The sequence below is a fragment of the Anas acuta genome, chromosome 2 (genome assembly GCF_963932015.1).
Source record: "Anas acuta chromosome 2, bAnaAcu1.1, whole genome shotgun sequence".
Lineage (NCBI taxonomy): Eukaryota > Metazoa > Chordata > Aves > Anseriformes > Anatidae > Anas > Anas acuta.
In genome coordinates, this window is record NC_088980.1 from 20,303,916 (window position 1) to 20,319,453 (window position 15,538).

At 36.3% G+C, this 15,538-nt stretch overlaps 1 protein-coding gene across 2 annotated transcripts in view; it reads right to left on the reverse strand.

The window, feature by feature from the left end:
- Nucleotides 1–15,538, reverse strand: part of PLXDC2 (plexin domain containing 2) — a 271,670-nt gene that overhangs the window by 129,939 nt on the left and 126,193 nt on the right. For both annotated transcript variants that reach the window (XM_068673780.1, XM_068673781.1), the window contains one exon: nt 14,362–14,561. In XM_068673780.1, the coding sequence (XP_068529881.1) occupies nt 14,362–14,561 (200 nt within the window). The remainder of the gene's footprint in view (nt 1–14,361; nt 14,562–15,538) is intronic.

The window sequence follows — 15,538 nt, forward strand, 5'->3', positions numbered from 1 at the left end:
TAAAAGTATTTCCCTAATGAAGAAAAGCAGTTCTGCAATTCATTTCACAGAAGAAAAAAGGAACACCCTTTCTATTAAAACAAACCAGCAACGAGACAGTCTAGCATGCAGACAACAAAAACAGCTTCCTCAAAACAACTTGTATCCAACCGCATTTAAATGCTTGTTATTCTCTCCCTGTATAACAGCCTACCCATTCATATAATTAATTTCTGAATAGTTTTGGATTTTTGTTAGAAAATTGATATCACAATTCTGGACATTATTAGTAGCCACCACCTAAAACCAGTACAAAAGGGGAGCACAGAAGTGACAACTGATGTCTGACTCTGGAAGCATGAAAAGAGATCCATGGTCATGCTTTGCGTTACTGAGGTAGTGGAAGCATATGTGTATGGTGTTGCAATTGAATTGTTTAATTTTTTCACCCTTTATTTAGGCAGGCACTGAATGGGATGGCAAGGGTACAAGCAGAATGTCAAGAATGTGGCCCCATGGAGATGAGGCAGTTTGAGAAAAGACCATCGATGCTGAAATGGGGCCCTAATGGAAACATCAAGATGAGAGAAAATGGGGAAAAGAGACACTTAACGTGCTGCTTCCATCTAACTGCATTTTAACACAAAGCACTGTAATTATAATCATAGCATAGCAGTGATGAAATTTTACTGGTTTATAGGATCAGATACCTGAAAACCCCAGAGGAATGATTATTTTGAAATGGCCTCTCAAAGAGCAAAAGCTCTAATTTCAGTAGATAGGCACCACGAAAACTACTGCATGAAAGTCTTGCAGAGGATATATATAGCGGCTGCTACTTGGAAAGCATGATTGTTATGAGTGGTTCTATGAAGCTCAGAAGTACCGATTTCATTTCATAAGTGCTTCGTATCAAGGATAAGCTGTGCTGTTGAGTTCCTTAACAAAAGCATTTGTTCTGTATGAATCTCTACTGAGGAAATGTAAAATTTACAAACTGCTTCACTGCTTTCACAATGACAAAGCTACAATCTTTTTTTTTTTTTTTTCTTAAAACAAACAAACAAAACCAAAACAAAACAAAAACAAAAACACACAACAACATCTGATGTGGGAAGTACTTAGGAAATACATATGGGCATAACATATGTCTTCCACATACATGGCCATTAGGAACATGAAAACAGCCTGCAAACTTTGCTGTTGATTACACAAGCCTTAGCAAAATCTATTTAGAACAGCTAATATCATGTCTAATGAATAAGGGGAGCCCAATCAAACAAAGGGGAAAATCCTTTGTCTGCATGCACTGGCATTAAGAACTTAATCTCACACTGTCCTCCCTGAGAATAGACCAATGAGTGCTGTGCAGACTGATGAAAGCCTGTCCATGTGTGTGACGGAATCTTAAGTCTCCTGTTTTTCACAGGAGACTGAGGGCCAGTGTGGAGACCACTTTCCCTAGAACCTCACAGAAGCTGTTATTTTTAAACCCTCAGTGTCATCAGGTGGGCTCAAACACAAGCACTGAGCTTAAGGCTCTTGTCCATGTGTATACATAGGGCTTTATATGTCTCCACATCAACTTGGAGCTTAAGCTCCAAGATTTTTAAACTAAGCTTTTCTGTCTGAGTGCCTGACAGCACCTCTAATGGAAAGTCATACGCTGACAGACAGACAGACTGGCAAAGAAGGATGCCATAAACCTGTTATTAATCCAAAAAGCCGTTTAGTCTTTCCAGCTTTGTGAAAAGTCAGCTTGGAGCTGTTGCTTTTTTTCTTGATATTCAGCTGCTTTTGAAAGGAAGCTTCCCTCTTGGGGACAGCTATAAAACTGTCAGCCTATTTAGGGGTCATTACAGCAGTCTTATAAAGCCCCTTGGACAGGCTTGTCATAAGAGACAAGCTTCAAAAGAGCAAAAGTCTCTACAACACCTTACTTAAGAGATAAAAAATAAAAAATAAAAAAATAAAAAGTAATGTAAAAAAAAACAATTACAGTAGGCAAATGCTTATTGAGCAGTTTTGTTTCCAATTTGCTGTAGAAGATCATTGAGAAATTCTCAAAATAAAACTTTAGTAACTGCTATGTACCATCCTCTCCACTGAAAAGAAAATAATAGAAACCATTTTAATAAAATGAGTGTAAAAACACCTACCAACAATTTGTTTTTGGTAATTATGAAACGTGACATAGTTCATTTTCTCATTTTTAGATATACATAAACAACTAATGTGTTCATAAAACTAGAATTATAAAAGTGATCATAAATATTAACATTCTAAAAACGATCATAAATGTTTTATAAAAAACACTCAGTGCCAGGCCTAGACTACAGCACTTCAGTGGTTACAGTCCCATGCCTGTCACCAACCCCATTCCTAGAGGCTCATGACTCCAGATAGTGCCATAATATATATTTTTTTCAAGTCAGTTTTTAAAGATACAGTATTTTAGTCTTTTAAAGGTTCTCTCTTTGTGTGTGTGTGTGTGTGTGTGTGTGTGTGTGTATGGAATATTAACCAACAACATATTTTTAAATGCATATACTCTTACATATCTTTTTATTTTATTTAGATCCAGATATCACAGCAACTTTAAACTCTCCCTAGCCTATTCCTTCCTCTGGTGCATGTTCAGAAGTAGGATGGGTAAGTCTCACGCTTGTCTCCCATCCCTTGTTCCTTCTCAACTGCAAGAGATGACAAGAAAATAGAACTGCCAAGACCCAGTAGCCCTGAAATGTCACAGGAGGAGGTAGGGCCTAAATCAGGATGAACAGTGTTATGGTTCTGGACAATTAAGTTAATAGTACTGGATGTAGATTGTAGTTGATCAGAACTTTATGTAGGGCAACAAAGCAAGCTGCCTCCACTCTCACTCATGTATGCTGTAATTCCTGAACAGCTAATAACATGTCTTAGGGATCTGTCAAGGCTCACAGCTGAAATCATAAAGCAGTCAGTTGTAAGAACATGTATGACTGATATTAAGTCGATACAGGCAGGAACATGCACTTATTAAAACAATATTTATTTATTTTTTTCCTTTAAAAGTGAAAAAAAGAATAATAATTAAAAAAAAAAAAAAAGGATAAGGTAGGGATAAAGCCTAATTTGAAGCTTTTAAGGGTTTCTTACATTCATTTCATTTAGCACCAACCTTTGTGGAAGCCATGCTGTTCAGCTCAGCTGTGTGTGGCTGTTCAGCATACAGCCAGACAGCAGTATGCTCATCACAGAGACTGGGAGTTAAAGGACAAACTGTATCACCACAGTTTCTCTCAAGCACACCGAGTTTCAACAGATTGAAAACAAGACTGGAAGTCAATTTAAGTCACTTTCTAGGTTAGCTCTCACATACAACACAATCGAATCTTTAGTTACTAAAACATAGGGCTAGGTGAAATCCACAAAAATACACAAAATTTCAAAATTACCATTCATGTTTTAGAGAGCAAAACAGTGGTATTAAAATGGTTAAGCCATTGCCCCAGTTTCTACTGCTCTTGCAATTTGCTTTGGAAAGTATATGCCTGTTGCTTTATTCACATGCATTTTTCTGTATATACAGGATATTCCATATAGCAACGTAGAAAGAATTCAAATATATGGTTCTAACAGCTATTCTCACCAGCCACAATTCTTCAAAACTCAGTCACAGAAATGCTGCTTTATCTGATTGTGCAGTGATGGTCAAAACACAACAAAACAAAACTCTCTCTTGGGAGCTCTCTAATATAAATGCCCCAACAGTAAGAAAGCATATTTAAATCAAGATGCTTGATAGACAGGTAATTCCAAGTCACTCCCTTTGCAAAACATCAAGATACAAGGAAGCTTTCTGAAGGACCTGGGCTATTGTTATTTTCAAGGGGGGGGAATGATCTAAGAACTTTGCAACTATCCAGGCAAGATCAAGATGCTAAATATCTTTCCTCTTCTGTCTCTGAAAATATATACCGCCTTCATATTTACTCACTGTCCAGCTGTTCCAATATTCATAAATATTTCAAAATGTTATTAACACAGGATTTTCTTTCGATAGATTTTTTTTTCTCGTGTGGGTGTCATTTCCAACTCTATTTTGCTTTTTAAGAGTAAACTGATTCAACTTCCCCCCCCCCCCAACCTTAAATCACAAGATTTTTCTTTTTCTTTTCTTTTTTTTTTTTTTTTTTGGGGGGGGGGGGGGGGGGGGGAGGAGGTGGTGGTGGGAGGAGTCTTAACATTTGACCAGAAATGTGTGATATTTAATTTGCTTGATATAATTTGTTGTTAAAAAACAAGCAAACAAAATATCTTATCAAAATAATCTCACTTCAGATTTCAATAAGTAAATGGGTAGCTGAGCAGGGTGGTGTTCAGCTGAGAGGCTAAATATTTCACTACAGCTGTGCCCATAAGAGATAGGTTTCTAAGCTCTTGCTTTTAGCACTGCAGACCTATTAAAAGTTGTCAGTGCAGGTTTGTCTGCTCAGCTCACCATACTTTCAGGTCTACTTTAGAGCAAGCTCAAGAAACACCTAGACGTTACTGCATGTACTGACCAGGGCTGAGATGAAGTTGCCTGAGCATAGAAGAAACTCGGGACCATTCGAGTCTTGCAGATACAGTCGAACACATATTAGGATAACTGTATCCTACATGAGAAGCAAGAGACCAACCAGCATAACCACACTGCCAAAAGTATTACCAGACACTTACAGCTAGGCAGCTAAATTTCACCTTAAATTCCCATGTTTTGTGATAAGACTAAACAGTAAGCTCAAACTTTCTGCTTCCACTGAAAAACAAATAAACCCTTTTGTCACATCTTATCACTATATTAGTATAACTGTAGTCCAGATGTATAGCACAGGAATTAAATTTTCAATAGAGTGAGAATTCACAAGCTACGATGCTATTCATCTGCATAGTCATCAATTGTATACCTAAGAATTGGGTTTTCATTTTCTAAACAAGTAAGGAACTTTGAGGCACTTGCTTATAACTATGAAGGGAAGATGTTTCAAACATCCTTACCAAACTTGTTAAAAAACATTCAGTTATACTCTGCAGTAAGCACCAGCCAGACTGCTGATGTGTGGAAGTGGCATTGATAGCCTGCTCCTGCAAACAGCTAAATTTAGTGGCAGCACCTGGGGGACAGATTCTGCCTGTTCTGGCACTGGAATTCACTTTTCCTCTCACACACCAAGTACGATGCACCACACACCTAAGGTAAGAAGAATGCAAGAAAGCAACTTGCTTTGCTGTCTGTACTGAAGTAAAAAGGGAATGCCTATGTGAGATCACAGCATTTTATCTCTCATGACATTTTACAGCTCTGCTTTTATGAAATCAGACAGATAGGATTTCCTTCTGCAAGTTTTCCCCCTTCCTACTTGCATTATCAAAGGTTACTGTAAGAGCAACGTTTTCAATTATTGAAAAAATGTTCATAGGAACTTTTGAAAAATCATGCAGCTTGATACAAATGGATGAAACAAAACTCCGGTAACCCTGACACATCTTTTTGAAGGACAAATGCACAGTTTATAAACATAACTTTCTTACCACTGATCCTCCGCTTGATATGAATTTTGAGCTTTGCTTTGGTTTGTTTATTTATTTATCTATCTATTTTTAAGAAGGAATCCATCTAACTCATTCATACACAATGAAGGGAGGCCATTGCCTTCCTGATATATGCTGAAAGCTCTCGTTACAATTACTGTAATTTACACACAGTCAAGGGAAGTGTCTGACCAAATTTGAAATGATGTACCATTCCGCTTACATGCCAAGTGGTTACTGTTTTGGGATAACAGATAATTGACTCTCTCATATAACAAAAACATGAAAGACTTTCAGAGCAGTACAGAGTAATCCATCAATGTCAGCAGGATTCCTAAAGCTTTGAAAATCTATCCCTAAGGACTGCTGTTATCCAAACTGGAATTGCATGGCTTACTGTAACAACTTTTTACTTACCTACCCAAATTCCCCTACACTAACAACTCAGTAATGTATTTGCCCTCATGACCTGCTCCAGACTAGGTACAGAGAAATATATATACATGTATATAGGTAGCTATATTTGCTACATGTTGTATATACACATCAGGGCTGTTTGTTTTGTAGGGGTTGAAATGAACATTGCCCTCTGCTTTTTGCTTTTTGCATGACTGGATTGATACAACCCCTCTCCAACCCCCCAACCCCTACACAACCCCTCCCTCTCTGACACCAATTTTTTATTTATTTTTACATTTGTCACCTCCTTCATGAAGGCACTCCAAGATGAAGATAGTCAGAAAGGAAGTGACTGGAGAGTCACAGTGTTCACAGCTACACTAGTACTCAGCTTCCACTAGCTGCACATGTTTTCACCCAACTTCTGTAAGCAAGGTCTGAGATGTATGTCTGAAACAATAAATGCAGGAAAAAAAAAAAAAAGGTTCTGTTCACACCTCTCAAAACTCTTTTCAGTCATGAGCTCAGTGATTCTAGAGTCGTTGTAATGTGGTTTAGGAACTTGGAGATTAAGAAAGATGTGGAAATGTAAAATATTATCATCAAGAAAGTTCAAAGGCAGATCCCATTACATTTCAAATCCCATCTCCTTTCTTAGTGTAAAAATTCATTATCATCAGCATGCTAAATTAAATACCTCATGTGCCAATATAGCTAAGCATATGGAAATGAACCCAGGATTACCACGGATAACTGTGAATTCTCTTACTTGGGAGTGGGGAAACTTCTTTCAATTTCTCTCCTTTTTTTATCCCTCCTTGGAAGTTTAAAACAAATAGAGAATTAATCTTCTCTCCAGTCTTAATCTTTTTATTTTTCAGCTATATCTGAATTTGTAGTAGAATCATTACCTCTTGAGTTAAGATTGAGAATAATGAAAATGTTGATAAACTCATTTCTTCAACACTTCTTTCAGGGTTGGTAACGAATTCAGTCTAGCAAGACTGTAGCAAGATTCAGTATGTGTAAGTGCCGACTGCCTTGATGTAAGCAAGTAATTAATAAATTCAATTAAATAATAATTAAAACAAACAAACAAACAAACAAACAAACATTTTTGGTTAGTTTAGCCTTTTGCAGCTGAAAGCAAACAAGACGGTGACATATTGGTCTGCTGGCTAGCTAGAAAGTATGATATCACTGGTGGAAAACTCAGCTGAACAAGTGGAAGTGGAAAAAGGTGCGAGATACATCTCAAATGCTGTAGAACCTGATATAAGGTTATATAATAACCATTACACACCACAGTATTCAAGGTGTCACCCAGAGTACTGTGTGCAGTTCTGGACACCACAGTACAAAAAGGATGTGAACCTGTTGGACAGTGTCCAGAGTAGGGCTACAAAGATGGTGAAGGCCCTTGAAGGGAAGATGTATGAGGAGCGGCTGAGGTCACTTGGCCTGTTCAGACTGGAAAAGAGGAGGCTGAGGGGAGACCTCATTGCAATCTACAGATTCCTCACGAGTGGGAGTGAAGGGGCAGGTGCCGATCTATTCTCTTTAGTCACCAGCGATAGGACCCATGGGAATGGTGTCAAGCTGCAACAGGGGAGGTTCAGGCCAGATATCGGAAGGAGGTTCTTAACTGAGAGGGTTGTTGTGCACTGGACCAGGCTCCCCAGACTTAAGTATCTCCTGTAGATTGCGATGAAGAAAGAGAACATGAAATCTCATTAAACTTACATGATTACAAGGACTTTTTCTTAACTCCAATACAATCTTCACAGTATATTGGAGGGACAGCATTCTTGTAGATCTGGCCACACTGGTCTTTATTTCTAAATCCTCCAGAGATAACTGGCATTAAACCATTATGATGATGGAAAAATATGCATAAAAAGAATGAAACTGAGGCAGGTTTAAACAAACTAACAACTCACTATGTGACTGATATTGTTTAATTTCGAGGCTTCACACAGTTATGCATGGACAAGTTTTTCTACTTTAACTACAGATCAGAAATTCCAGGAATGCCTTATCATTTGTCCAGCTGAGTGGAATTTATCTTAACCATTTTTTTCCCTTGCTCAGACTTACAGTAAGAACAGAGCAGTGGGCATGCTGACACCGACTTTCAGTAGCTGAGAGCAATTGCTCTCAAATCCAAAGGGTTGTAAAATTCAATCCCTTCTGTTTGTTTTGCCAGTCAGAATCAGACAACTTTGCTGCCATGAGTGACTAAGACTGATAAGGGAGAAGACTCTTTTTGGACAGAAACTCTGGGAGAAAATGCAAAATTCAGTAGAAGACTGCTACCAGTAGGAAATTCACCAGTGTTGATCTGACAGGGGAAAGATGCTTTCCAGGTCTATACTACCAGGATTGCTAAAAATTTACATTTCAAAAAATATCCAGCAAAAGTAAAGAAAGGAGAGAAAAAGAAGAGTGTCTCCAGCTAGTAACAACTCTATTTTAGTTAAAAAAAATTCATGGAGCAGGAGATATCAACAACAGCCACAGGAATAAATAAGTAACTTCACTACCAAAAAATACAATATTTTTTGCACTGAAATAGATTTCCTATGATCACTAGTACCATGCTAAGGGATGGGGTGGGCATAGGGAAAGTGAGACACAGCTGAGTTTCATTTTACTTACTATGACCAATGTGTTGTTTCTTAATAATATAATATAATTAATTATATTATATAATTATACTATATTAATAATATAATTCATTCTATTATAAAACTTTACATCAAAAATTATGTTTTTCCTCAAAATTTTCATGCTGCAAAGCAATAAAACCTTACTGTAAGTGTAGCTGTACTCAACCCTGAATTTGCTTTAATCTATTATTTTATTTCAGGGTTTCTTTTTTTGGTATTTAAAGTTTGTGAAAGAGTTTTGTTCTGATGTAGTATCTCCATACAATGGCAACAAGTTATAAAGTAAGTCATGTCCCATACTTATTTTGCAAAGTTTGTTATTTTCTGCTAACACCAATGCAAGCTATATATTACAGTTGGTTCCATTTCAAATTCTCTGTATTTTACTTCTCAGTGTTGTACAATTCGCTGGGGGTTAAGCCATCACAAGGATCAGGGAAATGGAACAGTGAAGCAAGTTGCTTAGAAATTTTTTTTATAAAGCCTGCAGCCAGAGCTGCTTTGTGGATGATCTGGAATATCAAATATTATAAAAACAGGAGGAGAATAACCTCTGTACAGAGCTCTACATTGCCATAATTACAGGACATCACTTAGAAAAAGCCACACATTTTAAACTTTGAAAAAAAATATGCTACATGTGTGATGCACAATTATATATTAATGTATTATTAAGCCTTTAAAAAAAGGCTTATTTTCCAGTGCCCTTTGACCATGCCTACATTAGCAAGCAATATGGCAAAACAATAAAGCATTTGCAGATTCCCTTGGTACTGGGAACCTGACATCCATCCTAGATGCACTTCAGGGATCAGATCCTTTTCTAGTAAATGCGAAAGAGCAACAGGCAGCAAGAACTCTGCTACCTGCCTTCATTACCTTTATGGCTAGAGTGCTTTGGGGGTCAACACAAACATCAAAACACGACCATTAATCTAAGTTTACTTTAACAATGTTAATACGTGTAGAGTCAATTGCTTAATGTCAGAGTTATTACAAAGCATATTGTTCTTTTATTAGAATATGTGAAGAAGTATATTTGTCCTAGTTATCTCCTTGTTTGTAAGATGTCAAACTAGACATAGTCATTGAGATCTATTTTCATGCTCATTACTTTTTCAAGGACATACAGTGATTACAGTAACAAATTTTACTCTATGCATTACATTTCCCAGGCTCTATTTAAGGTAAATAAAAAGACACTTCTGAATTTCCTGAAAACAATAAACAAAAGAGGTAGTTTACTTAACAAAACAGCAAAATAAATTGTGATTTCTTTTTTTAAACACAAACTAAACAAAAACAACAAAACAAACCCACACTCCCAAGACCAGAAAGAAGAATTCCCAAAAAAGACTGGAGGAGAGAGAGAAAGTAGTAAGTTACGAGTGGCAAATGTGCTGTGAAGCTAGACTGGTACATAAGGTTATGGAATCCCAGAAATTTAAGAAATAATCTCTTTTGAAAGAATTGTTGATATAAATGACATAATTTCTGAATGCCCCACTTGATAACTCAAATTTGCCTCACAATAATCCCTGTCTTTAATGTCTCCATAACTATTGTGCTGTGCACATTTCTGCTCTCAGTCTGGTACCTGCAGGACTTCTGAGCTGCCCAGACCTGAGCACTGATCAGTTAGAAGATAGACGATGTGTGGTGCTTCCAATCTCCAAAAAACTCCTTGCCTTAGTTGGTAAGCTTCTGAAAGTCTCCAAGGTATTTCAAATAGAAGATCTGTAGTTTGGTTTTTGGATCTTTGGGAGGAAAACTTCCATTTTATCCAATTCTTTTGAATTTTCCACTATGAACTAACTTTTTATAAACCATCATTTACAACAGAAAAGTCTCCCTAGGAAAACAAAAGATTAAATCCTTAATTACAAAATGGGAAGACAGTCTACAGAGAAAAAACTAAAAAGAATGTGAAAAGTTAAATTATACTAATCACTTTTCTTTTCTTGTTTCAGTTGTCACTTCATATTTCTCTTAGATATGCCTTAACCATAGATGCTCCTATTTTCAAAGAATGAGGCTTTCATTAGCCACAGGACCAAGAAGCCAGTTTGGTCTGTGTCGGCAAAATTCTGTCTTTTCAGAGATGACCTCTGCAGTAGATTTAGACTGCTGACATTAAATTTCCCCCCACTTACTTCGGGGATTTCTCTAGGGCTGTAACATTTGTGCCCATCTGCACGAGATGGAATCTCACCCTTTTCACATCTATTAATATAATTAATTCATTTATTCATTCATTCATTCTAGCTATATTAGGTAAAAGAGATATAATCTTAGTAAAACATCTACTGACTTTGGAAACAAAGACTTGCACATTCTCCTTAGGATCTAAAGTACAAATTGCAAAGAAAGCAAATAGGACCAACCCCCATTCTTGTGAACATTTATATCTAAAAGTCCCTAACTGGCACATCATAACAGCCCTACTAAACTTAGAGGAAAAAATAATACTTTCATATCGTCATACTCTTCTATAATGTGTTTATGATATGCATTTATTCTACATTAATACTACTTGATAAACACCAGCTTGCTGTTCGTTCACCAGAAAGACCACACATGCTATACATGTACATAGAAAATCTACTGTGCAGTAGAAACTTGTTCTTGCTGCCCTTTGCCTTTCTCTTGTCATTGCCAGTTTTGGAGGTTTGTGCTGCCACCATGCTCCATCTGTGGCCCACACAATTCCTATTCTTCAGCAATACAACAGATCCTGGGGAAGGTCTCACCACCTCCTTCCCAAGGCCTTGCCCATTTCCAAAACTCCCGCACATCAAACAGCTACAGCCACTGATTTTGATAGTATGTTCAATACAGTTCAACTTCCAGAGAATCCGGTTCTAGAGAACATATTTATTCAAGAAAGCTAAATATGTGCATCATTTTGTACAATATCCTTCTTGAATCACAGTATCAAACAAATGGACTAGGCAAAACAGAGCTGTGAAGAGAGTGAATGTCTCCAGGTCTCTAGCCATTGGACCAGACATATATAATCTTTGAAGAGAATTTACCCATTTATCATCCTTGCACACATGGGCTGATCAACCTGGGTACTGCAAAGATGTGATTTACAATGCACTTTCTTGAGGCTGCTTTTGAAGGCTTTCTTGAGGCTGCTTTTGAAGAACTTCATGTTCCAATGAAGTTGATCTTAAAATACTCCACGGATTACAGCTGATGGGAAATGTGGAATAGTACTACTGTGAAGTTATAGAAAAAAAAATCCTAATTTTTCCAAGGGAAAAACATAAAAAAAACCTCACTGCCTTAAAACATAAAGAAAAGCCAATGGAAATGATCTGTCTTCCACACACACTGATTTTTATCATTTTCCACATTATAACTATAGATTCAATCACACAGAAAATATTTTGAGTTATTTTTAGATAGAAAGCAGAAATTAATTGCCATTATTATTATTATTATTATTATTATTATTATTATTATTATTATTATTATTATTATTATTATTATTATTATTATTATTATTATTATTATTTCATGTGGATATAAAGTAAAATCATCAGTATAAGGAAGAATATAACAATATAAAATGAAAATGATAGATATGTTCATCAACATTAGGCTTTCAGCAAAAAAAGTCTTCCACACATTCATGGTAAATATACAGAATAATTCAGAGAAACAGCATCTGTGATGAAGGAATGCTGTAATACTGTAGTGTCATTAAATATGAGTGGCAGGCATTACTCATTCTCTGGATTTACTTCAACAAGAACTGAAACACATAAAGAAGAAATGTTACAAAAATCAATATGCTCTCCAGCACTACCGATAAGCTCCTAAGCTGCAGAAGACTGCAACATACGGATTCTTCCACTGTGAATTTCTGTTGTACACTTTACTTCCTCTATAAAGCCATTTTATTTTATTTTATTTTATTTTATTTTATTTTATTTTATTTTATTTGTAAAGTACCTGTGTATTGTAGAAGGGATTTACAACAGAATCTGATAATGTGTGAAAACACAATTCAGTTATTTTATCATGCTGGGAAGACTAGAAGAAGAAAAGGATGTGAGAGAGCATAGAACCTGAATTTAATAAACTCAGTAGGGGTGATGTACTTTTGAGGTTAAGACACTAGTGTTATTAATCTGTCAGGAAAGACAGCTCTAGAAAAAATACCATTTAATGCATGTCCGTTCTTCTCCTGAATGTTGCCAAATATGAGTACTAGTGGGGGAGCTCTAACCCATTTAATTTTGTATGAGCTTTGGAACTCAACAGACCAGAAAAGCAAGTGACAAATCATAAGGATCTACATACGAGCCATGAAAAGATCAGCTACAAAAACTTTCTTGTACCTGAGACATCTTCCACTTTACCTGCTAAAATAATTGAAAGCAGGATTGAACTGGGTTGTGCCAGAATGAGTTGCTACAAGTATGGCCAGATGAGGATTGCAGTGGGCAAAAAGCAAATCATAAAACCAACATGCAATTCATAAATATCTTATACCAACTAGTGACTTCCATGTTTATGCAAGGGAAAAAAAATAGTACTGTGTAAACTGAGAAGCTTAAAAAAAAAAGCAAAACACACATACACAAAAACAAACAAACAAATAACACACCACAAAACATACCTTCACAGTTTTCAGAAAGGCATTGCTATTTTTGACTCGTTAATGTCTCTATTGTCTCTATGGACAGTGTTTTTATTGCTTTGCATCTGTTATTGAGTAAGATAATAACACAGAACTAAAAGCTATTCTGTTTGTCTGAGAATGAACTCCTCAGAAATTAAAAAAACAAATAGCACTTATGTTTTGCAAGAAAAAAATATAAAGACTGAAATATTAAGTATAGCTATTCCAAAGTGTATTTTGTTGAAAAACGTGATGTAGATTTCTACTAATAAGTAACCTCCAAATCTGACATTTTTTTAAAATCAGCAATAATTTAATAATTATATACATTAGCACTTATTATTTTTATATAAAGACAAAATCAATTCAGCCACTGCATTTTTATAAAAATATTAAAATAAAAAGAGCAGTATTCCCACAAATCTTTGTAGATAGAGACATTTTGCACCAGTCAGTTCCAGTGTAGGGTCTGAAGTTACTCATGGGCAACTTCTGCTGTCTCTGCACTACTGAGAGCAGCTTTAAATAAACAGCTGGATTTTATTTGGATTTACACAGTATATGGAACAAGGACAATCTGGAAGTTAAAGTTTTTAATCAAGCAATCATAGGTTAAATGAAATCCTAAAGCAGATTAATTTCATCCATGTTATTCTTTTCTGGAAGATAAACTAACTATATAGGAAAATACTTTCAATATCCAACACAGAATCTCTCCAGTTCTTTCCCCCTCCATTTCTGGTTATCAGCCTGCATAAAGACAATACAAAATCTCACAGATGGAGGTGTTTACCCAAATTGTTAAGAAATTTTCAACATTTTTTTTTGAATACTACTTCTTTTTTTTTTTTTTTCATTTAACCAGCAAGAACCAACAAGACTTCCCAAGACTGTTTTTCAGAGAGAGACTTCCTGAAGAAACTCTTCAAAAGTCAGACATATTCCAGCCTTAGGGCAGGAGAAAGAGCTGGTTTCCACATGCTAACAGGGTCACAAATACAACCATGAGATTCTTTTCTCCTGGCAATGTTTGAGTACACTGGAGTGCCCATCTTCTTTTTTGACTTATTCCCTCATTCAATAACAAATTGAATGAAAAGTAGATGGAAAAAAATCTACCTCAATCTGGGTGGTGTTGTCATGTCCCTCTTCAAGAAGTAGATCTGTGAAACCCCCTGGCTCAGAGGAATCCTGACCCATGCTGGCTCTGTTAGTGTCGACTGATTTGAGAGATTCCGAGTGCCTTCTCCACCTGTGGCTGCTTACTTGCACATTTTCCTCCACTCGAGGGAAGCTCTGAACAACTTCATAAAACACACCTATTTGAAAAACAAAACAAAACAACAGAAAACCAGGATTACAAATCGGCTTGAACTGTGCTTTACTGACCAGAATCTAAAACCTAATAATAGCAATCTTTTTATAGATGTTTTGAACTACTCTATAGAATAGGCAGTTATAGCTATGATAAAAACAAAACAAAACAACAAAAAAGTTTAAAAAAAAGAGATAGCAAGTTATACTTCAACAAAACGCAATTATTTGGACTAAGTTTGTAGAGTCCTCTAAACTTCCAAAATGTTTGATTTTCCCACTTATTTTATGCCTGGGAAAAGTTTTTCATAATACATTTGAAACATCAACACTTGTCTACCTATACGTATCACTTTTCTTAATAAAACAAATCAAAGAATAAAAGAATTAATCATCTAACAAAAACCGATGCCCAAAGTAGAGATATATACTTAGCTTCTGCTACTGATTTTATGTGGAAATAGCTTTGAAGCCATGGTAATAGGCAGCCAAATAAACTTTCTGAGAGGCCTGAAATTCCCAGAAACAACTGTTCCAGGTTAAAAATAAAGCTGTCCCATTATGTGATATTGATAAATGTGAACAATGTATGAAGTCTGCAGACACCTACTATGCTTGCTGCAGTGTGAGAAGACCTGAGTGATGTGTTTTATGTATTACTTTTGCATTTTATTCACACTCATTCACAATTTTTTCATTTTAATATAACTATGACCAAGACAAAATCCTAAATTCTTAAGCAGTTTCCAGTTTACCAAAACTAAACGCCAATCAAAGTATTCTTGAAAGCAGCCCTGAGGAAAAGGACCTGGTAGATGAGAAGTTCATCGTGAGCCGTCAACATGTGCTTTCAGCCAAGAAAGCCAGCTGGATCCTGGGCTGCATCAAAAACAGAATGGCCAGCACGGTGAGGGGATTCTCCCCCTCTACTCTGCTGTTGTGAGACCACACCTAGAGTCTTGCATTCAACTTTGTGAACCCC